The sequence below is a fragment of the Strix uralensis genome, chromosome 13 (genome assembly GCF_047716275.1).
Source record: "Strix uralensis isolate ZFMK-TIS-50842 chromosome 13, bStrUra1, whole genome shotgun sequence".
Lineage (NCBI taxonomy): Eukaryota > Metazoa > Chordata > Aves > Strigiformes > Strigidae > Strix > Strix uralensis.
Genome location: NC_133984.1, coordinates 24,025,706 through 24,047,301, shown reverse-complemented (window position 1 = coordinate 24,047,301; position 21,596 = coordinate 24,025,706). Strand labels below are relative to the sequence as shown.

At 51.6% G+C, this 21,596-nt stretch overlaps 1 protein-coding gene across 3 annotated transcripts in view; it reads right to left on the bottom strand.

Annotated features, from left to right (window-relative positions):
* LOC141949258 (gamma-aminobutyric acid receptor subunit alpha-3) overlaps window positions 1–20,308 on the bottom strand; it is a 78,379-nt gene extending 58,071 nt beyond the window's left edge. For all 3 annotated transcript variants that reach the window (XM_074882632.1, XM_074882633.1, XM_074882631.1), the window contains exons 1-3: window positions 20,293–20,308; window positions 10,748–10,876; window positions 6,381–6,502 (exon numbers count right to left, since the gene is read on the bottom strand). In XM_074882632.1, the coding sequence (XP_074738733.1) occupies window positions 6,381–6,502; window positions 10,748–10,836 (211 nt within the window). In that variant the 5' untranslated portion in view covers window positions 10,837–10,876; window positions 20,293–20,308. The remainder of the gene's footprint in view (window positions 1–6,380; window positions 6,503–10,747; window positions 10,877–20,292) is intronic.
* Between the last annotated feature and the right edge of the window lie 1,288 nt (window positions 20,309–21,596).

Genomic DNA, 21,596 nt, shown 5'->3' with positions numbered 1-21,596 from the left:
ATCCCTGAAGCTCTGATTCAGGCTTGTTGCCCTAAGCAAATTCATAACTTATTTAAGAGAAGGCTTTCACCCTTAGGCATAGCTGTCAAGCCCATATTCCTCACTTGCCTTCTGATGTGTGCATGCCTTTCCACACAGAGCTCCCTCTCCCTGTACACCGTGGGTTTAAACAGCAGCACAACTGGGATTTCTGCATGAGAGAGGAGAGCATCAGGGCTGTGCAAATCCATGGCAAAGCTGCCTTTGGAGAGCTGCACCCAAGGGGAAGACAACCTTTTTTTAATTTGTTCATAGATCTTCACTTCAGAGGTTTGACAAGACAGAGCAGGGTCCCCATTGTCCAGAAAGGCAAATAGTAGAAAACACTGTTCAGGCAATGTGTCAGTTTCAAATTAAAACTCATCAAGGAATCTCAGACAAAGACAAAAATCTGAGATAAGACATGGATTTTTTCTAAGGATCAAATTCCTCCCTGGTGTAATCAATACAAGGCATGAAGTCAGATCAGAGAGAAGAGATGAGAAGTTGGGAGAGGTGGAACATTAAGTCAGAAAAAACAGATTAAACACAGTCCTGAAACCCTGGAAATCATAACAAACCACAAAGGACCACTGGGTTTGTCATCTAATGTTTCTCTTGCACAAACAGGAGATCTAGATAATGTTTATGACAAACTGCAGGCAGCTTCATGACGCACCGGTGAAAAACCTGCAGAAGAGCTCAGTGCCAGTGACCAGCTCTGCTGCAATGGGGAGTGGGACTCTGCAACCACTGCTCAGGTGTCCCCACAGCAACAGGCAGTGCTGATGCTTCTGCCAAGGGACCAAGAACAGACTGACCTCCACCCCTCTGCCCACCACTGAGCACCCAAAAGCTGGGCTTCTGCACGCTGTGACTACATGCACCCGCAGCTCGGGAGGGTCCCTTCCCCAGGGCTTTGCAACCTATCTGCAGAAGAAAAGGACAATTTCAACATCTCATCCAGATTTGGGGAAATAAAAGTTCTCTAAACTTCAATCTGGACAATTTAACAATTTCTACTACTATTCTAGGTTACTCTCACTGCAGATTTCTTCTTGGATCTTGCCAGGCAGACAAGCCCTCACTGTTTCAGCCTGAGGAGCACCGTACTTTCGAGAGAAGGAAGTTTATAATTTAATTATTCTGATTATTTCAGCCCCCCTGCCTTAATGCTCACATAATAACAGACAAGCACTTACCTGCAGGTCAGGACAAAATGACAGATGCACCGAGGTGTAACACACCAAGCATCTCATAGGAATGTCTCAACCTAAAGGGACCTGCTCTGAACCTAAGACCAAAACCTCTTGACCATCAGCCCTTGAATCAGTGAAATACAGGCGGCAAGACAGGGATACAGATGTTTCTCGCTTGCTCAGAAGCCATCCTGCCAAATTACACCATCATTACATAAGCAGGAAGAAACACTGCACCGCAGAAAGAAGAGACAAGAAAAACTCCAACTGAGGTGCGCCTCACTTACTCACAAAAGAGTACATCAGCAGCAGTGGCTACAGATCAAAACCATTAGTAGGTAAGGCCAGATAAAAGACACCGTAGACCCATGTCAGGTATCCCTGATTTGGGTCCTATTGCGAGCACAGAGCCTGACCACGCCAAAACCTGCTCGAGCCCAAGGGCATCTGTGCCGGGACATGGGCAGGGAGGTGCTGACACCAAGCCACAAAGAGCAATCCACTGGAGATAAGGAAGAGGGGGCAGCCAGGCGCCTGGGTTGCTTTTACTCTCCAGATATACCCAGTTGTGAAGGTACAAACTGGGGCTCCCCCTCTGCCTGGATGGGACCCACTCGCTGCCAGCCCTGAGGACGCAGAATGGGTGCCATGCCGTGTCCCCAAGGAAAAAGAAATCAAAGGGGCCAAGTGCATGTTCTGCCTAGGGAATTGCATTGCTTTAATCCTGTGTTTGCCGGTCCCAGTAAACCCCATGCTCTGAAAACTTCAGCAGGCTCCTAACCCTCCCCTGTCCAGAAGCAGACGGGGCAGAGACAGACGGTCAGGACGCTCGCCAGCCGCTGCTCCCTCAGCGGGGCCGACTCAGCCGTTTAGGGGCTCCAGAGACATGTGGTAGAAGCTTCAAGGAAATACTGTGAGTTACCTTGTAAGCAATGCTGCACCCAGGAGGGATAACACCGATTGATCCTAGCCTAGCTGCTTAACACAGTACAAATTACTTTTTAATTGCAATTGGAGAAACAGGCTTATCTAGAAAGCTTATAGCCCATCTTTTAGAAAACTGAACAGTCTGCTCCCTCCTTCTCTTCCCTGGGGCAAAATCTTTTCCTCCTTTGCATCCCCTGGAAAAGGCCAACTGTTTTCTGGAGAGCAGGCTTCCCCTGACCACCCAATACAGAGTCCACCACTGCTTCAGGTGCCCTCTGTACACCAAACAGCACCTCACCCCAGCCCCCGTGAAGCAGAAAGTCTCTGGCTGACCTGGAAGAAATCCCTACCCAGTTTTGCAAACAGCTACAGAAAGGCCCCACGTGCCTCCTCCCTGAGCAGTAAGGTGCCCCGCAATAGCTTTGTATTGCCAAAGCATGTTAAAATGATTCTCAAGGCTGTAAGGAAGGAAAAGGCTGAGGCAAGTCTGGAAACCTGCCCTCCTGCCCCTTCCCAGGCATTCCCAAGATGGCTGTGTTTCAGCTGCAGCACAACGCTTCATCACTGAACCTCAAACAACCCAACCACCACATCCCCTCTCATGGGGACTGCTGGGCATCACACTGGCCGTGTCAGAATGACAGAACTTCAATCGCTCTTCACAGTAAGCAGCACAAGGCTATGTGGGTATTTTTGTGCATCACTCATTCCTGGAGGATCGCTCATGTTCCCATTGCTCACATCCCACTCCTTGAGCATCTCTTCTTTTTGGGTATACGATGTCTCTCCCTTTGTCAGCCAGTTCTACCTCTTTCTCCTGGCCACATCTCCTCTCTCCTACTCTCTCAAGCAAGGGAAGCTCCAGGGTCAAAGCTGAGACCTCTCCATGTAGCAGCTCTACAGGGAGCCCCAGCGAAGAGAATTTGAGAGCTATAAATAGATGCCCCTCACCACAGCCCCCGCAGGGCTGGGCAGAGGATCTGCATGATTGCACAGCTCCAAACCAGGAGTGGAGGCCAGCACTGTCCATAGAAACTCTCCCAGCAGGAGATTTTCTTATCCTACAAGGTTGGCCATGACGACAGATGTCTCCATCCCCTTGGGGTTCTCTTCTGACTTAATAACCAATCTGCCCTGTGTTTTCCCAAGGGAAACACAGGTTATCTGCTGACAGTTCCTTCCTCTCCTCTCCCACCCTGAGTCCTGTAACATGATCTGTTTATGCAGCTACCCCTTCCCCTAGCCCAGACTGTATTTCAGCGGTCATGGGGCCAAACAAAAGACTCATCTCTGTCCTTAAGAGCAAGCCAGCCCCAGTTCACCTGGCAGAGACAGGGAGAAACCTCCTACCAGCCACGGAAGACTTCTTTGTGACACCAGTGGTCGTGTCCCCAGTGCTACGGGGTGTTCCTGCAGAAGGAGGAGTCTGACAGCTGACAGCCACCTTTCCTCTTCTGAGCTAGCCTGGAGTATGGTCCCAAACCTCTACTAGCTGTCAACACTGCTGGTAAGGATGTCCTGGGCCACCTCCTGGGAGCAGGAGCAGCAGGAAAGCACAGGACCACCCTTGCCTGGAGCCTGGCTCTGCAGTGCCAGGCACTCCCAAGCCTCTCAGCACTGGTTTGCTTCAGTTTGTGTCTGCAGCATCCTGGTAGGAAGAGGAGCTCTGGCATGGGAGCTATTAGAGTGGGTGGCAGCAGATGGTGAAAACAGAGGGGATAAGAAAATAAATACAAAGAGGCTATCTTGAGGGGAGAAGTCGCCACATCAACACTCTGTTGCTTACACAGACTCTCTTCCCAAAGCCTAAACAAACATTGCTCGGTTCCTGGCACACAAGGAAACGGCTCTGCCGAACGTGGGGGACAGGCACCCGGGCACACGCAGTACTGCACAGCCCTGAGAGGTGCTGCAGCCCTGCACCCCGCTTGGATCCCAACCCAGCGTTTTCAGGGGGCTCCATCTCCTACAGAGCAGGGAAACCAAGGCCAAGAAGGGAGCCTGTGTGTCCTGCTTCCCGGTTAACTCACAATCTAGGCCAATCCATCTTTCCTGCACATGGGCACAATCCCACCCCGTCTGCCCTTTCCATGGACACCAAAGCAGGCCTGCATGGTGCTAATGGATGCTCTCACCTGACATCTTCAGAAGAGCACGTGGAAGATATTCCCAAGGGAAACGGGGCGAGCCAGTGCAGGGTTAACAGGGAATGCCCAGTGCTGTCCCACAGGAAAACCAACGTACCTTCTAAGTCACTGAAATCACCCAGCAGCACAGCTGCTATCTTGAAGCAAAGCAATCCCCTTCACAGATCTCACATAACCTTGGACAGCAGGAGCCCCTCTCGTGCTGACTATCACCCCAGGCTATTTGATTAACCCCTAAGTCCGGAGTCTGCAGCAGGACCATTTCTGCTTCTCTGGCCACCAGCAGCAGTGGGAAAGGTCTTCCCCTCTAATGCTCTTACTGATAGCAGCCCTGACAGACCTCCAAGAAATAAAAGCCTAGACTTGGGGAAAACAGATCTAGCTAAAAGTGAGAAGAGCCTGGCTCAGCAGGCTGCCCCATACACACATACACACATGGAGGATAACGCATCGCCAGCCATGAGCCCCCAAAACCTGTAGCCCTTGTGAAAACCTCCCATCTGGGTCCACAAGAGTGCTCCAAGAGGGGAAATCAGAGGTGAAAGCACTATTTAAACATGCAAGTCTGGTTCAGGCAAAGGCAATTTATTATGTTAAGTATGTTATTAAAGGATCTAAAGCAACAGAGCAGAGATGTTCCAAGAAAGGTTTTAACTTCCCCAGCAAGGGGCTCCTGGGAGTCCTCTTGTTAATACTTCACACAGGGTTGTCTGCAACCGAGCCTACGGTGAACATAAATGCCCCCTCAGTCCCCTTTCAGAACTCGTTTCAGTTAAATCAATACAGCCATTGGGGAGACTTGAGGAAGAAAAGCTATTAGTGGGACCACAGTTAATTCTGGGGGAAAGAAACAAGCAACAAAAGCAATAAAACTGATGGATGGCTTATGCAGACACAGTAACCCTCTCCTGTCTGGGTCCTGCAGCATGGCAGCCCATCAGAGGTGAGGATGCTCACTGGAGAAACCCTTCTTCCCCAGTTTTTGCATGGTCTCTGCTTGGGATCAGAGTACTCCTGGACAGGTGCAAGGCAGAAGGCCATGGCACAGAGGTGGACATGGGGCTGGGAAGAGACAACAAGGCTGCTTTGAGGAACACAGAGTGCAATTCCAGGCTAGCACTATAGCACTGGAGCCCCATCAGCATGCAAGAGCTCAGGAAAGCTCGTTCCCAACCTCTCTTGGCAGTGGGACCTTCAGGGAACGGGGGAGCACACGGCGACTCCAGTTTTGGGTAGGAATCGTGGTCCGGCAGCACACCTTTGCAGCCAAGCAGGAGAGCTCAGAGCAGTGCAGGGACATCACCTCAGCAGCCCTTGTGGCCCCTGAGAGGGGTCATCTTCTCTGCCACAGCAATGCCCCTTGGCAACAGCACATCAAGAAACCACACATCACTCATCTCATCCCTCATCTCACCAAGACAGCTCACGTCTGTCTTCCCCACACACCTCCCCGTTGTTTCTGCCTCCTTACATCACGCGATAAGCGTTGGGAGGGAAGGTGACTACCGTGGTTTTGCTTTCTAAAGCACCTTAAACATCTGTAGGTGCTTGGAGAGAAACTCAGCAGCAGTAGCTATAACGGCAGCTGTGTTAAAAACAGCTCAGGAGGCAGCACAGCCTGGCTGGCTGCCCGGTGTCCAGACCAGCACGCTGAGTAGAGCTTGCCAGGTGGCAGCTACAGAGGAAATAACAGAGAAGATGGCGAGATAAAGGCTCTATAGCAAAGCCCACTGACTAAAAAGCAATGCCAACACAAGTTGAAGGTCCTGCAAACTGGTAGTATCATCATTCCTGAAATGGTGATGCCCACAAAAGGAGAAGAAATAAGTTTAATCATATTTGCTCCATCTACAGGCCTATCCATGTAATGTCATAGAAGACCACAGCAGTCAGAGACTTGCACCTCTGATCTCACAAAATATCAAACCAGGTAACATAGACTCAAAATGGGGAAACCAGCAGCAGACTGACTGGCACTGAACCACACTCTCCTTCTGACAGCACCAGACTTATTAATAAGTCATCCATGCAGCCTCTCATTTCTAAAGCTACACAGCTGTGGAAAACATCATCTCTCCAACCAACTGACCTCCAAGTCCAGGTCTCAGGCGGTTGTCATATCCATCCAACAGCCTGTCCAGGATGCGGGTGAAAATGGTGATGTTATCTTTGCTGTCATCGACGACGTCTGAAACATGCTTCTGAGAAAGCCTGGCAGGCGGGGTCAAAAAGAGGAAAAAACGTCATCAGAAGAGAAACCTACTCTTTACATGCTCTGAACAGTTATTGGAAACGAAGGGATGTGGGTTCATTTTTCAGCCTGTGCTGCAGTGGCCCCTGAACTGCAGGATGGGCCATGCCTGTTGATAAGGTGATGTGCTTGCAGGACTCCCCACAGGGCATCTCAGATCAACCCCCCTCTGGCCTCTTCCACCACACCCCTTGTCATGGAAGTTGAGGCATTCCTGCTGCCCCCTCCCCACCTTTCCATGCTCAGGGCCAGGGGCACCATGAGTAGCTTTTTAAGGAGCCTTCTCCTACCCCAGCATCCCCCACCTGCCCCTAAGAAAGGGCATTTTATGAACAGAGGCTGTGGGAGCTTCAGTTACTCAAGTGCCAGTATCTCCTTATAGGCAGCAGGGAAGAAGTGATGCCAGCTGTTTACCATATCAAGCCATGTCCAAATTCTCTGCTCCTGGGAAGAGGGAAGAGAGGCAGAAAAGTAGGAATTCAGTAGAGCAGGCTTGAAGCCCAAGTCCAGCATTAAAACTCTTTGTGAACCATTTCTGCGGTTTGTTGAACTTTCCCTGTTTATAAAATCAAATGAGTTTTCACGTTCCTATCTCTGCTCAATGCTAGAAGCCTGGAAGCCCCCAAATAAGATGATTTCCTCGGGTCATTTTTTGCCCCAGGTGGAATAAAATAAGTAGTAAATTTCTCAAACAAAGCTAATCTCACCAAACAAAATCTTCAATGCAGTTTTGCAAGCCCAAGGGGCTCAAATAATACATTTGCATTTTGCGTCTCCCTTTCAATCAACAGAAAAGGAGCCTGCAAAACCTTCTGAAACTGTCTGGCTCTAAAAGAGATTTCAGACAACACAGAGCACTGGTGCTGTGGCTCCAAGCGCAGCTTTCCCCAGCAGAAATAGCTGTTAGGACCAAAACAAATGGAAAGGCAGAAGATTAAGTAACAGAAAAACCAAAAGAAAAATCTATAGATGCAGAGATTGCAACAAAGATGGAAGAGGAAATAAAAGAGACACCAATGAGGCCAAAAAAAGATTAAGAGGCACGGACAGGCAGGGGGAGAACAGGCTGCTGGAGCAGAAGGATCCTCAGCAGCAGCACCAGGAACCCCTCGGGAGCGGGGCAGCCCTGACTGGCAAATCAGCCCCGTGCCACTGACCAGAGATAAGTGCCTGGGGACCACTGCCTGGGTGAAGACCATGAATGCAGCAAACTAGAGAGACACTGGTGGTGCAAGACGTGGGTACAGTTACCAGGGAGGGCACCTATGACCCTCTGAGGCAGGGTCCCACTCCCCACAGCTGGGGGAAGAGAAGCCCTTAAATTGTTGCTAACACTTCTGCCCCTTTCCTTCTCCTTCCCAGCCTCATTTTCTCTTGCTCCAGTTGATGTGTGCAGCCACTGGTTTAAGCACGCATCAAGAAGCAATTGAGGGAAAAAAAAACCAGAAAGAAGACTACCATTTGAGGAGTTCAAAGCTTAATCCTGCTGCATTACCTCTGGTTAGACTAGTTACTCCTGACACTACTGCTCCATTTGTAAATACCCTGTGAAGGGTCAGTAGGGTGACAAGTAGCAGAGCTGGCTTGGAGTTTTCTATCAAAATGTTCTCCTAACAGAAACCCCAGCTTCTGTAAGATGAAAGAGGAGGAAAAAGTATTTTCTAGCAAAAGAGGAAAAATTGAGAGCAGGGTATGGGTATTTTTAGAGTCAGGCTGAATCAATACTATTCAGCATGCTGCAGCTAATTAAAATATTCCGTTTTGGGCAATTTTTACATTAATTTGCGTCGGCATCAATGACCAAACACTCGGGGAAATTGCATTTCAAGTGCTTGAGGTTTGCTTCTTCAGGGATCGGATCCCACATCTCGCAAGGCCGCTTGGCCTCTGATTTTAAGCAAACCAATACCTGCTATCATGGGAGAAATGGTCAAGCCAGGAAGTTCAGCCTGCAAGAGCCCAACAAGGGTAATAAAGTGCTTAAACTGCAGTTCCCATAGGGTATGGTTGGGAAAACACCTGTCCCAGCCCTAATGCAACCTGTCAGATCTGAAATGTCAAACCAGTATTACAGACTGCATCGCAGCCTTCAAGACTTCCCATTCAAATCAAAACATTGGTTTTGGCTTTTCATCTGGACTTGAAATATTTGAAATAGCTGAACTCCCTGCAGGTAAGTAGAATTTTGAGGAATTTAACAAATGCTTACTGTAATTAGCGAGGTTTCAATTGTACCAGCTTTCAATAGATGTCATGGTTAAAAGCAATCTGTACCAGTGTCTGCTGATGGGTATATAACCATCTATAACTTATGAATAGCTAGCATGCTCATGAAAGCTCATTCATTAATGTTTTATAAGCTATCTTTAAAAATTACCGGTAATATAAAGAGTGAGAGGACAGATTTTTGTGAAGGAACTCCTGGTGGAGGCTCAGCGGTGATGGGAAAAATTAGTTTACAAATTTCAAAGCCGTTTTACTCAGCCTGACATTTGAGGTGTCGACTTCAATGTGAGCAGCGTGGGATTCACTCGGGAGGCGCTGGGGGAAAAGCAGTGCAGGCGAGGCGAGAGAAAGGGGCAGGCAGGGGAGAGCCAGCAGCACCTCTGCCTGGCACCTGATTTGGGCTAATTCCCCAGTCCAGCCCAGGTCTGGGCCGGCTCACCTAACCTTAACATAAAGCTAAAGCTGCCCTTTAGCAAGGCATAAAAACAGGTCTCATTTATCTCTCAAAGCCCCAGTGAAGAACTCTAAGGAACTGCAAAGAGGTATCATGGTTTTAAAATAATTAAAGCCTTTAGGCAGGGAAGACAGAGGTTTACAGCAAATTTAATTAGGATAGGCTTGAGGAAAAGTCATTACCTCGTCACCAGTCCCTGTGCACATGCTCTCTGGAGAGCTGGCTGCCACATCGGCACGCTAACCTCCGAACAAGGGTGCCCTTGTATGCAATTTAGGAAACAAATCCTCCCGTGGACCAGAGCGATAGCCGCATGGCAGCAAGGGAGCAGCGGCATCAGTGAAAACGTGATGGGAAGCAAAACAGCAGCGGTGGGGAAGGCAGAGGCAGGGCTGCGGGCACAGGGGCTGCTGACACCCCACAGCGTGGGGATGGGGAGCCAGCCCCTCCAGCCTGGGGGGAAGGCAAGAAGCCAGCACCTGGGGCTGCCTCTGCCTATGCAGGCAGCCATACGTCGCTATGAGGGTCAGCTCGGGATGCATTTGCTTATACCAAAGTTAGATCCAAGCAGGTGAAGCAGCGTGGGCAGGACGGGGCAGGATGTGCAGCTGGGCAAGCGGCTGCACACAGGGGGGTGCGCGGGGGGAAGGAGGAGGGGCGGCACTGACATTTTTTCATGCATGAAAACCCTTGATCACTGCCGGACTTGTAACTCAGCAGACAGCATTTCAGTGTCCATACCTGGCACTCCAAAGGCTTTTCTAAATTTTTTATAGCAGTCATGTATTATTTGCATTCCTCTCCCTCTGGGCAGGGCTCTCCCCTCCCCGCCGCTGGCAGGCTGCGCTGGGGGTGTTTCTGCCTCCCTTCCACGAAGGGCTCTCCGAGCTCACCGAGCCTCCACAGAGGCTCCGACGGGATGCAGAGGATGGCTACAGAGCCTGTCACGGACTAACAGGCTTTCATCTTCTCCCGACAGCTCCCAGGGGCTGGGAAGGCAGGGCTGGTGGCAGTGCGCTCTGTGCCGGGACAGCCAGAGCTTGCACGCCCAGGGACACCAACCCAGGCAGAGGGCAAGCAGCATGCCCAGCCAGGGCTGGCCATTATACCATAAACAAACAGCTGAAGCAGTTTCATTTTCTTTTCTTTAAAAGAGTATTAAAAAATTAAAGTGTGGGGGAGTCTCTCTTCCAGGTTAATAACTCATCCAAGCCAAGTCCTTGCTCAGAGTGAATTGTGCAGCAGCCAAATTTGAAAAGTGGTTTTGTTGCAAAAAATGCTGACAACTGTCCTTACTGAGAGCACCTCAAAAAATGGTAATGTAATCAGTCAGCTCAGCCACGAGGGACTGAACAGTCCCTGGGTGAAAGCCGTGGGGACGTGGACAAGGGGAGAGTCAAACACAGCAGAGACATTTTTTAGTGCTTTGCCCTGGACTACTTCACACAGGTACCGGCCCCGGGACATTTAAGCACAGCAAGAGGACGGCAGCCTTGGCCAACAGCCTCAGCGCTCACCACCTTACCCAGCATCAGCAGGGAGAGCCAAAACCAGGACTAGGACTCCAAGGCTAACGAGGGAGAGCAACCCCATTCCGGGGAGCCTCAGCGCCATGGCGTCAGCACTCAGCGACTGGCAAGCAAGCCTCCAAAACCTGTCAGGGTAGGCACAGAGGGGAAGGAGAGAAGAGAAAAGAGATTATATTTACTAGGAGGAAAGCAATCTGCTTAGTTCAGTTTTTCCCGGCAGTTCATCCGTGTTAGCCAGCAGTCAGTATTTCTGGGGTCCTGTATGTGAAGTCCCAGAGACCCCCCCAGGGACCAAAGGCAGCAGCATCCCTTGCAGCACTGCTGGCCCTGGGGAAGTCACAGCATGGGGTCAGAGCCAAGCCCGTACACACACATACAAACCCTCATCCCATCTTCACAGCACATCCAGCAGCTCCCCCGTTGCTTCAGCACCTGGCAGCAAGCGCTCCAATTCCAAAATGACCACACCGGTTCTTCTTCCACCCACCGCTTCCTCCTCCTCCTCACCAAATATTCCCAGGCACCGCCCCCCCCGTGCAGCAGTCTCAGATCCCCTGCTACCTGTGCTGCCTTGGGGATGCCCACACAGCAGAACCACTTGCAAAGTCCCAACACCCATTTTTTCCAAACATCTTTTACTGGATAGTTAGGCCCTCATTTAATTCTGGTAATGACACTGCCAAAAATTATTAAGTTTGGGCACCGAGGCCCAAGGTAGTGGGAGTGTTCAACTGTATTGCACTTAGTGTGCTCAGATTTTTCATTAATGCTCAGTTTTACTTTTATTGTGATGTTATTGCACATTTAACTGCCTTCCCCTTTTATGTATCTCATTATGTTGATGCACCTTGGAACAGCACTGCCAAGCAACAGCCTGTATAAATACAGCTTGTCGTGACGTCTCCCCAGCACACCTCACGTCTGGCATACACAGGATTCAGCCCAGCAGAGGCTCAGCACTGTGGCAGCCAGGCACAACCGGCCAGTGTGAGCCCCCAAAGACGTCAGTGAAGGCACACTTCAATCACAGCCTGTAGAAACCAGGGCAAGATGTTGTTGCCAGCCCAATCTGACCTCTGGATTTCCCCACTCAGTAGGCACCAACACTGCAGAGCCTCAGGCAGCTCCTTTCAGCGCTGAAGGAGATGCTGGGTTGAAAGCCAAACCCCACCACCTGAACAGCATTTCTCAGCGAGGGGAGGGTGCCCCAGGGTGAAGGGGGCAGCTGAGTGATGCAAGTGCTACCAAGGAGCAGGGGTTTCTGCACACAGACGTTGGAGATGGGAACCCCCAACAGAAATCCCACGCGGAGGGAGCAGGGAGCTCAGCCACGCAGAGTGGAAACGCCTGGAGAGGATGTGTATGGGGTGTGTAGTGATGTGGACCTGGCTAGCCCTGCCACAGCTGGCTGGAGGAGGAGACGGGGCACAAGGCCTGCCTGGGTCGTGTGTTACACCACAATTCTGCATTTATCTGCTCCTGGTCACCCCACACCACTTTGGCCCTCCAGCCTTCCTAGATACTGTGCCCGATCCTTGCTTTTTAGCTCAGTTCAGCTCTGGGAGGACGTGAGCTGCCACGCAGGCAGAAGGTAAGAGCCAGACACTACAAGTCCTCATCCACCCACCTCAGCTTTTGTTCTGGCAAGATATTCACTAATGGCAGGCACAGGAAAAAAAGGAACAGCGTTGAGCCCCAGCATTGCCTTGCACAGAGCGTACCTCAGACGTCTTACTTTTATCTTCCTCCCCATCACTCAAAATCCTTGCAAATATCAGCGCACGGATTAATTACTGTGCATGTGAGCATCCGCCGGTGTGCTCGGGCCTTATTTAATCAGGATGCTGCCCAGGGAAGCGCAGCCTTCACACCAAAGGAGCACACACTTACCAGAGGCTGCAGGAGCCTTCTGGCAAGGGCACACCTACACCTCGGGGGAGACAAGCCCTGATTCGGGGTGGCTCCCCCAGCTCCTGCCACCCTCCAGCTGAGAAGGGACATGCAGTCTTGGAAATTCAAGTATTTGCTGACGAAGCACAAATTAAGAGGCTGAACATCTGTTCTGTGGGAAATTCCAACAGTTAGGGGAGACTCGTTCCAAATCACAACAAGGACAGCTAAAATGTTGATGTTTCTTACAAGGCAAATTCAAAACTCCTTCAATTAGCAGCTCCTCAACAGATTTCCTTTCAACTTTTCCCTTTCATTTCACTTAAACTTGCAAATTATACAACAGGATTTAATTGATTTTTTTTTTTTTTCCTAAGGCAATTTCAAACACTAGTCAAAAGGAAAAAAAAATTGCTGGCTTCCCTCTCCCCTCCTCACACCACCATTGAAAAATTTCATTGAAATCAACACTTTTCCATTCAACTGCTGATTTCAATAAATGGTTTGTTTTGGCAGAATTTGCACTGCCAGCAGTTTTTGACCAGGGATACCCACACAAACGAGGACCCTTTGTTTTTGCAGCAGGTGCCTCCCGCCTCTTCAGGGACTATTCTGACTCCTCTAGAACATTTCAGACCATCTTTATTAGATGGGCTGGGGAGATTATACACCACAGGTGGAACAGAGCAGCTAGAGGACTAGAAAATGGGGCAGCAAGGTAATTCAGAAAGAGATAGGGTCGGGACCAGCGACAAAAGCCAGGAGCACTTACACCGCCCATGTAACTGTGTGTAAGCTATGCCTGTCTGTGCCAAGAAGCTCTAAACAACTGCATTTCCACCAAGCTTTGTTCATACAGTTTTCCTTCAATATTATATGGAGATGAAGGGCTAGTGTTTTACTTTGGATAGTTCTGTTGAAGGTGCTCGCCAAGGATAACAGGGCTTCTTGAATAGTTAGATACACGCTTAAGTCTCATTTTAAGCATGAGAACCAGTTCTATATACCTGCACTTGGAGAAAAAATCTGTTTTCACTACTGGCCCAAGTGGTTACTTTGCCAGCCACAGCTCAGTTTGCTGGCACAGAGAATGCCCCCAAAATGGGGTGAGAGTACATGGATGGCTGGTTTGCTATGGCTGCACTTACAGACTCAGGAAGGACAACACAGCATGCAAAATAGCTTGGCACTGTTTTCTACCACTTTCCTTTGGTTCTCGTATTGTATTTTTCCTGGGGAGCTGGATAGAAGAGGCTGCACAGCATCTTCCTTGCTCTTTGGCTCATTTACACATAGAGATGGATTGAGAAGAAGACCTGGTCCTGAGGATTGTGGTTGACATTCCCATTTAACACAGTCTTTAACTGTCGGTGATGAACCCTGGTAGCCTTGTGACACTGAGCCAGGGCTGGTCAGGCAGTTCTGGGGGAGCAGCAGAAGGAGTAAGCCCCTTCCAGCGCTGGTGCTCATCACCCCACTGCCGAGCAGGAAACATATCTCTGGAGGATGCAAGGAGTCTTTTGCAGAGGAGGAGGTTTCACCCTTCATACAGTTTAAGGGATCTTCCAAAGCTCCCCATAGCCAAAGCCTAGTGTGGTCCCCATGGCACAGCAGCTCTCAGCATCACCTCTCCCCTTTCCTGGGGCTCTTGCTACCCAGGCCCAGCACCAACCTCAGAAACACACAAAAATCTCAGCTGTTGCAAGTGCTTTATAAGCCAAATAGCTACTGGCCACACAGCCTCTCTAATAAGGTATCTGGCCTGGCAGGTTTGTAAAACCAGTCCTGGTTTCAACAGCCCAGCAACTGAGCTCCTCAGATTTTAGCACAAAAAGAGTCACTCTTGGAGAAGACTGCCTGCCTCATGGCAGTTACTGCTTGCAGCAGAGCAGCGGGAAGGGGTCCCCTGGCGCTCAGCACCATCTCAAGCAATGGAAAAGAACGGAAACACCCATGAGCGTGTCTCAGGAAAAGCAACACTGGGGCTCCTCCAGCCCAAACTGGTGCTGTCCTTGCAGAGGTGCTTAAACAAAATGCTATTCAGCTGTCACTTCCCACTCAGGAGGGCTCTGAAACAGTCAACATCTCGATCTGAGATCCCTGCAGGGAGGGAGGATGCAGGCAACATGCACTTAACTGCACGAAACTGATTGCGAGTTTAGGAATGTTAATTGTATGGTAATGGTCTCAAAAAAGAAAAAAACCCAAAATGTCTTACTAGGTGGAGCTGAAGGGAAGCTGCATAGTGTCTGTGAAGAAGAAAGAAGAATGCAAAGACTCCTAAGCTCAGACAAGTGTGGTACAACTCCTTAGACTGACTCTTCTTTCACTTAAGTTGAAGAACATCACCCTATAGCTGCTGGTTCTCGTCTATGCCCACGCGAGATGGAGCCTATAGGGGTGGTACATGTTCAAAGCAGCTCTGCGCTTCCTTCCTCCATCTGTCCATTGCTCATTTCTTAATGGCACAGTTAGCAAATGCATTCATCACTAATTCTGTAGTTGCTGGTAACCTCCACAGATGAATCAAACGCAGATTTTCTAAGGAGCCCTGCTAACACTTTGCAGCTGGAATCCAGCAATACTTGAAGTTTACAGTTCTGTGCACCCTGGATTTTGGCAGGTCTCTTTATAACCACATACCTAAAGGCATCATAAACATACTGACTCCTCTCCAACATATGCAGTCTGTCCAATCTCCAGAGCATCATAGCATAACAACACTCCTGAGAAATACAGCCTTCCTGTTGGATGTGCAGTTTTGGAATGAGGAATTGCAAAAGCTTCCTTCTCCCCAAGACAGCAACATGCTCCAGCCCCTGCTCCTACTGAGGTGGGTTTGGGAACCAAAAAACTGCTGATTCCTTCCAGATCAGCAAGGTACCCTAGTAACTATGCTAACATTGGGTATCTCCTGACTTGGCATACTGAGCCTGATCTTTTCAGAAATCCCTATTCTAGAAACCATTAAATATTCTGAAATGCCTTCCTAGGAAAAAGTGATTAGCACAGCCTTACTGCTGACAAGGGAAAGACAGATAGAGCTCTGGAGGTGGAGACTGAAAGGTAAAGCTTGCAAAAAAATCTGAGAGAACAGCCTGGAGAGGGGGAGACTGCAAGCATCAGAGAGGTAAGAGCGAGGCCCATAAACCCACCTGGGTACATTTGTGAGAGTCACATCAGTCTCTCTCCCAAATTACTGCCTCCTTGGAACACGCACAGCCAAGGGAACAATCTGATTCCCCTAGCAATAGTCGCATCATGCAGGCAGCATTCACGAAGCAGCCCCAAGGATGCATTTGCCTCATCACTGTGCCCCGAGGTGTGTACCTGCAGTGTCATTAGGTCAGCGTGGCCCCATGCCAGGCACCTACACCAGTGGCACTGGCTGAAGGAGTGCTGAGCACTTCCAGCTCCCACTCAGCCCCCAGCCCCCAGGACCTGCACCTGCTCCACGTCTTTGCCAAGTCAGGTATCTCGGGGAGGGGTGCGCAGTGAGAGGCTGATGCTGGGAAACCAGCTGGAAAACAGACTGGGAAGTCGAGGCAGCCGCAGTCCAAAAGCCCAGATACAAGCACTTCCATGGAGGGAGAAGAGGGTGATGCAGACCTGGGGGTTGCCAAGCACATCCACCACACCTGCACAGTAGCACAGGCAAGCACAGCACTATAGGTGACCTCACAACACCTGCATATTTACCCCCAAAGTCAGGTGCACTTGCACAGCACAAGCAGCTCTTTAAAGCCCTTCCTCCTTGCACTGGAGCCTCTGCAAAACAGGTCCCAGGCATCAGGAGAGGTCCCTCCAACACCTCTCAAGGATTCCAAAATAGTCCAAATTGTATAGGCTGTGCTCTGCCCAACCATCCCCAGCCCTCCACAAGCACACCAGCCTCTTCTAGCACTTCTTCAGGTAAAGCTCCAAGCTCTCTCTGCAGAGACAGGCAGGCAGCAAGCGCTCAGTGCAGCAGCAGCAGCAGCAATAAATGCAGGCAATGCACATGCTGCCCTGTGTTCCTGTTGGGGAGGCTTTGCTTCAGTTCTCAATCACTTCAGCTTAAAAGGAGGGTCCTTGGAATAAAACCACCCTTTTATTTTGAGGGCAGGGGCAGCAACGAGCAGACATGGTTCATGTGGAAGCCTGGAAATGATGGGATAAGGTACTGTGGTGTTTCACAAGACCCTTGTCCTACTGCATCCCTTTGTTCTGAACTGAGCTAACTGGGATGGATGCGTGCACTGCACAGCGCAGGCAGAGACCCCCGCACCAGTGCGTACTGGAAGCAGTCCAGCCCTGCCAGCATCGCGCTCTAGACCTGCACCAGCCAGTGCAGGGGAAGGCTCAGTTTGTTAGTCTGGACTGAAGGGACTGCTCTGCTTCCACCAGCTCAGAGAGCCCGGATTTCTCCGACTTGCCTCTCAGTTTAGCGCTGCTTTTGTTTAGATGCTGCTGAAGGCCAGAAGCTACTACAGCGTTTTATAGGAACTGGAGAACAAGAAACAGGCAGCAGTACCTCCACCTACCTGAATCAAACTTGCTGTTTACCATCTACTTAGAGAAACGGCACTGGCTCACAGCAAGAGGCACATGGCAGAGGAACCACGCAGTCTTCAACTCACAAGCGTGAAAATGTTTGTGCTTCCCTACCCGAGAGGCACACATTGGCTGGTCCCCACAAACACACACACTGCACAAGCCATAAACAACCTTCCCATGAATCTGCCACACACATAAGGCACGAGGCACACGTGATGGTTACTGAATGCGTTGTCTGCAGCTCTGCGAGAGATGCCAGCAGAAGAAGACACTCGAAACCAAAGGCACAAGACAAAGAAATTACAGGTTTGGATCAAGGGGAGCAAGCTTTGAAGTGGATCTCTTCTGTAGAAAGCTGGTAATGGAGAAGCAAGCTCTGTGCCCAACTCCCAACCCAGCTTTAATTTTTCAAAACGAGAAGCCGCTCGACTGTTTTTCCTCATCAAAACAAAATTAATCCCAGTATTGCATCTCTACTCAAAAACACATCCAGAGGGACTGTAGAGTGATTCACACCTACAACCACTATGGGAAACCGTTTGCACTCAAAGTGTAACAAGCCAACACTGATTCACCCACATAATTACAGGCAGACACTGATTCACAGCTACTGCAACTGCAGACAGATTGACTCACAACCAAAGCAACTGCAGACAGACTCAGGCTCACAAGCACAACTGGAAATACAACCATGCTGACAGTGCCCACAGTTTGCAATCCTATGTACACACAAATCCCTGGAAAACTAGCTAGCACCCTAACCAACGCAAGCATGGCTAGCCAAGCCCTGCACATCTTGCTGGCACTCTTGACCTTCACCCCACAGCCATCTCTCCTTCACGGGTGGCACAATATCCACACCTCCGCAATTGTTCCTTCCCTGGCAGCCCTTGCACTTGCCAAGCCCGGCTGTCAGAGCCCGAACCCAGGAGCAGAGCCGTGTGATGCGTATGAGACACACGGTGCGTACAGGCACGGTAAGTGTATATGGCGCAAGCCATCAGCGTACATCCCCTCTGATCCCATACAGCTGTGCGCTGCGCTGCCTTAGTGTTTCCAGAATGCAATAAATGCAAGCCAAGTATAATACATTTAGCCCACGGGCAAAGGAGATGGCAAAAGACTCACCACTGGGCAAAAGCTTGAAAGGCAGGATTATTTACTACACTCTCTGGCTGAGTATGTAATTATGTCAGCATTCAGCCTGGGTATTGTGCTACTTTTTGTAAACAGTTGGCAGGAATACTCCTACTGAGATGAGGGGTTGGGCTGCTTCTCCAGTGTTGAGAAGCAGGCTGAAGAGGACAGGGTCTACTTAGAGAAAAAGAAACTGAGGTGAAGGAATGGATTAAGCAGGAGAAGATGAAGGAGAAGCTGAGAGTGAAGCGGGACAGGCGGCAGTCTACAGACAAAGAAAGAGGAAAGGAGAAGGAACAGGAGGAGGAAAGCTGCGTGATGCAGACTTGCGATAAGAAGCTCCAGAAGCGAGGAAAAGCGGCAGCCTCCCAGTGCAGAGCATGTCTCACAGCGGTGCAGACAATGCATCTGTGCGTCCCCATGCGCTGAGCTCTGCTGTGTGCTGCGAACCGGGAGGCGATTCCAGGCAAAAGGACACAGCCTCCAGCCAGGCATGTACCAAGGGGCCCAGGTGTAGCCGCAACCCTTCCAGCTGCTCCCAGCTCTCGGAAAAGAGCAAGAGCATTGGGTTCGTGCACTCCTGCCTCTGTGCGTGCGTGTGTGTGTGCTGCAGGGCACCCACCACCCCAGGCACAGGCTGAAGGGCAGGCTGGCAAACTCCACCGCAACAGCATCACCTCAAACCAGCCTGAAATCCTTTATCCTCCAGGGCAAAGCCAAAGTTAAGAGACAGACTACGGAAAGGAGAGCACTTGCCTGAACCACACGTAGTATCTTCTAGCTGTAGGCTGGACCTGCCTCACCACCTGTTATTTTTCTTCTTCCCACTCCCCACAAGGAAGCTAAGAGGACCAAGAGGTGAGGGAGCAAACCTGCTCTGCTGCCGCTGTCAGAACAACTCAGGTGAGCGGCCACTCAGAGCTGCTCTGGCCGGGCAGCCCACGGCAGCGGGAGTCTCACCAGAGGGTCCCGGTTCTCTGTTTCTGTCTGAGGACGCTGCTGTGTTTGCAGCCACTCAGCAGAAGATTCAGGGGAGAGACTACGGATGCAATTGGCCAGGGAAATGAACTATTTGTTCAATTATACTTCTCTTGTCCAGACAAGAATTGCTCTGGCAGAAGGCAGAGCGAGGAACAATGGATAAATGTTGCAGTGGGGACTGTCTAATGCTTAATTGCATTACGCTACTCCTTTTTAATGATCCATATCTCAGTCCTAGTAACTCCGGGGGGAGGAGGAAAGATCTGGAGCTCTTTTCCCTTTCCTCCCATACCAGCCTCAGAGACCGCAGCCCCCCAGACTCCCCCCTTTCCTCCCCAGCCCGACACAGCATCAGTGCCCATTAGGCCTGGCTGCAGGATTCAGGGGGAAATTTGACTTTGCTTTACTACACCCTTCTCCCCGCTCAGCCCTTCCCCTGCATCCACCGGCCGGCTCTAGGCACGGGGCTCACTCTTGCCCTCGGCCAGACATTTCCATCCGAGCCGCTTACACCTCTCCCCCCCCTCCCCAGCCGGGTGCGCTGGAGCCCCGGGGGTCCCCAGCCGGGGGACACACACACACACACACACACGGACGGGGACACAACACACGGACCCCGGCACGGCTCGGGCGGCCGCTCTGCTCCGGAGCAACACGCTCCGGAGTTGCTGCGGGAGTGAAGATGCTCCGACCCCGCGACCGCACCCCCGCCCCCCCCCCGCCCCGCCCGGGGGATGCGAGCAGGGCAGAGCCTCCCCCCCTCTTCCCCCGCGGGGCCGCCGCTCCCCCTATTGTTCCCCGGCCCCTAGACAATAGCCGGGGGGGGCGGCGCAGCCCCCGGGAGCCCCATCCCCGGCGGGGGGTCCGCGCTGCCCCCCCAGCCCCCGGCGGGGCGGTTACTGGGCGCCCGGTGCAGCAGCCGGGGAGGCGCGGAGCGGAGCGGAGGGGGGGGGGGGGCACCCCGGGGGAGCAGCCGCCGCGCCCCGCACGCACTCACCGCCGCTCCCGCTGCCCCGGCCGGGGGTGGGGGGGGGGGGGGGGCCGGAGCCCGCTCCGCAGCGCTCCGCGGGGCTGCGCGCCCCCGAGCCCGCCGCGCTGCCAGCCGCCGCCTGCGCGCTCCTCCGGCCGCGGAGAGGGAGGGAGAGAAGGAGGGAGGGAGGGAGGGAGAGAGGGAGGGAAGCAGCATCCCCCCGCCTTCCTCCTCCTCCTCCTCCTCTCCGCGCCCCGGAGGAGGGTTTACCCACCCGCTTTGTGCGGAGCTGCCCCCCCCCGCAGCGCTGCCGCCCTCCCTGCCCCGGGCTGGGGCCACCACCCCAAGCGCTGCCCCGGGCTCCCAGCCCCGCGCAGCCCCCGCCGGCCTTTCCGCGCAGGAGGATGAGCAGAGCAAGGCTGGCTGCTCCCAAGGTCTACCTGTTGAAGGGGGGGGGGGGCTCCCCAAGGCGCTGGTGCTCCCTGCGAGGAGGTGCCCAGCACCCCAAAGGCTGCGCTGCGCCCCAGCTCCCCCCCTCCCAACCCGCCGCCTCCCTGCGAGGCCCGGCCGGATCCCGGGAAGTTTGGCCCGCAAGTTGGAATTGCTGCGGCTTCTATCTCAATAAAACACGCAGCGGAAAACACATGCGGAGAAGGGGGGAGGAGGAAGAGAGGTTAAAACGCAGCGAGGAGTAGGCAGCTCCAGCGTGGCAGTGCGGGGATCCCGCAGGAAGGGGGATGCGGGATGCCCTGGGCAGAGCTGGCTGGGCTTTGGAGGTTTTGCGGAGCCACACGACAGCGGAGCTGGGAAGGCAAAAGCTGACAGTAAGGCGCACTCAAAATATATTGTCCCTGCAGAGCTCTCCTTGTTAACCACGCACTGCAAAACTCCGCCGCAGCTGTGACTCCAAGGTACATAACCATTCCTCCAGCGCTGAGGATGAGCGATGAGATAAAGGATCATAACTGCAGGCGTTACTGACCGCCCCAAAATTCCTCCAAATACTCTTGTTTTTGAATACTTAAAATAGCATGCAAACATACTTCAGGGCAAGGCCCCTCAACGCATGAGTGATTAAATCCAGTTTAACTGTCAGTTCTCTTCATTTTGATATTGGAAAATGACCCAGTTCTTGCATCTAAGAGAATGTTAAAGGCTATCACTGTTCTACCTTATCCCTACAGACCACAGCCATCCCAACTTCGGTGAGATAGGAGCATTCACCATGACTTCTTTCTGGACAATAGGAAGAAAACACAGACGGTCTTTAAAAGCAAAATTTCAGCTCCCTTTGATCTAAGCATGGTCTTTACTAATCCAGGTATCCAGAC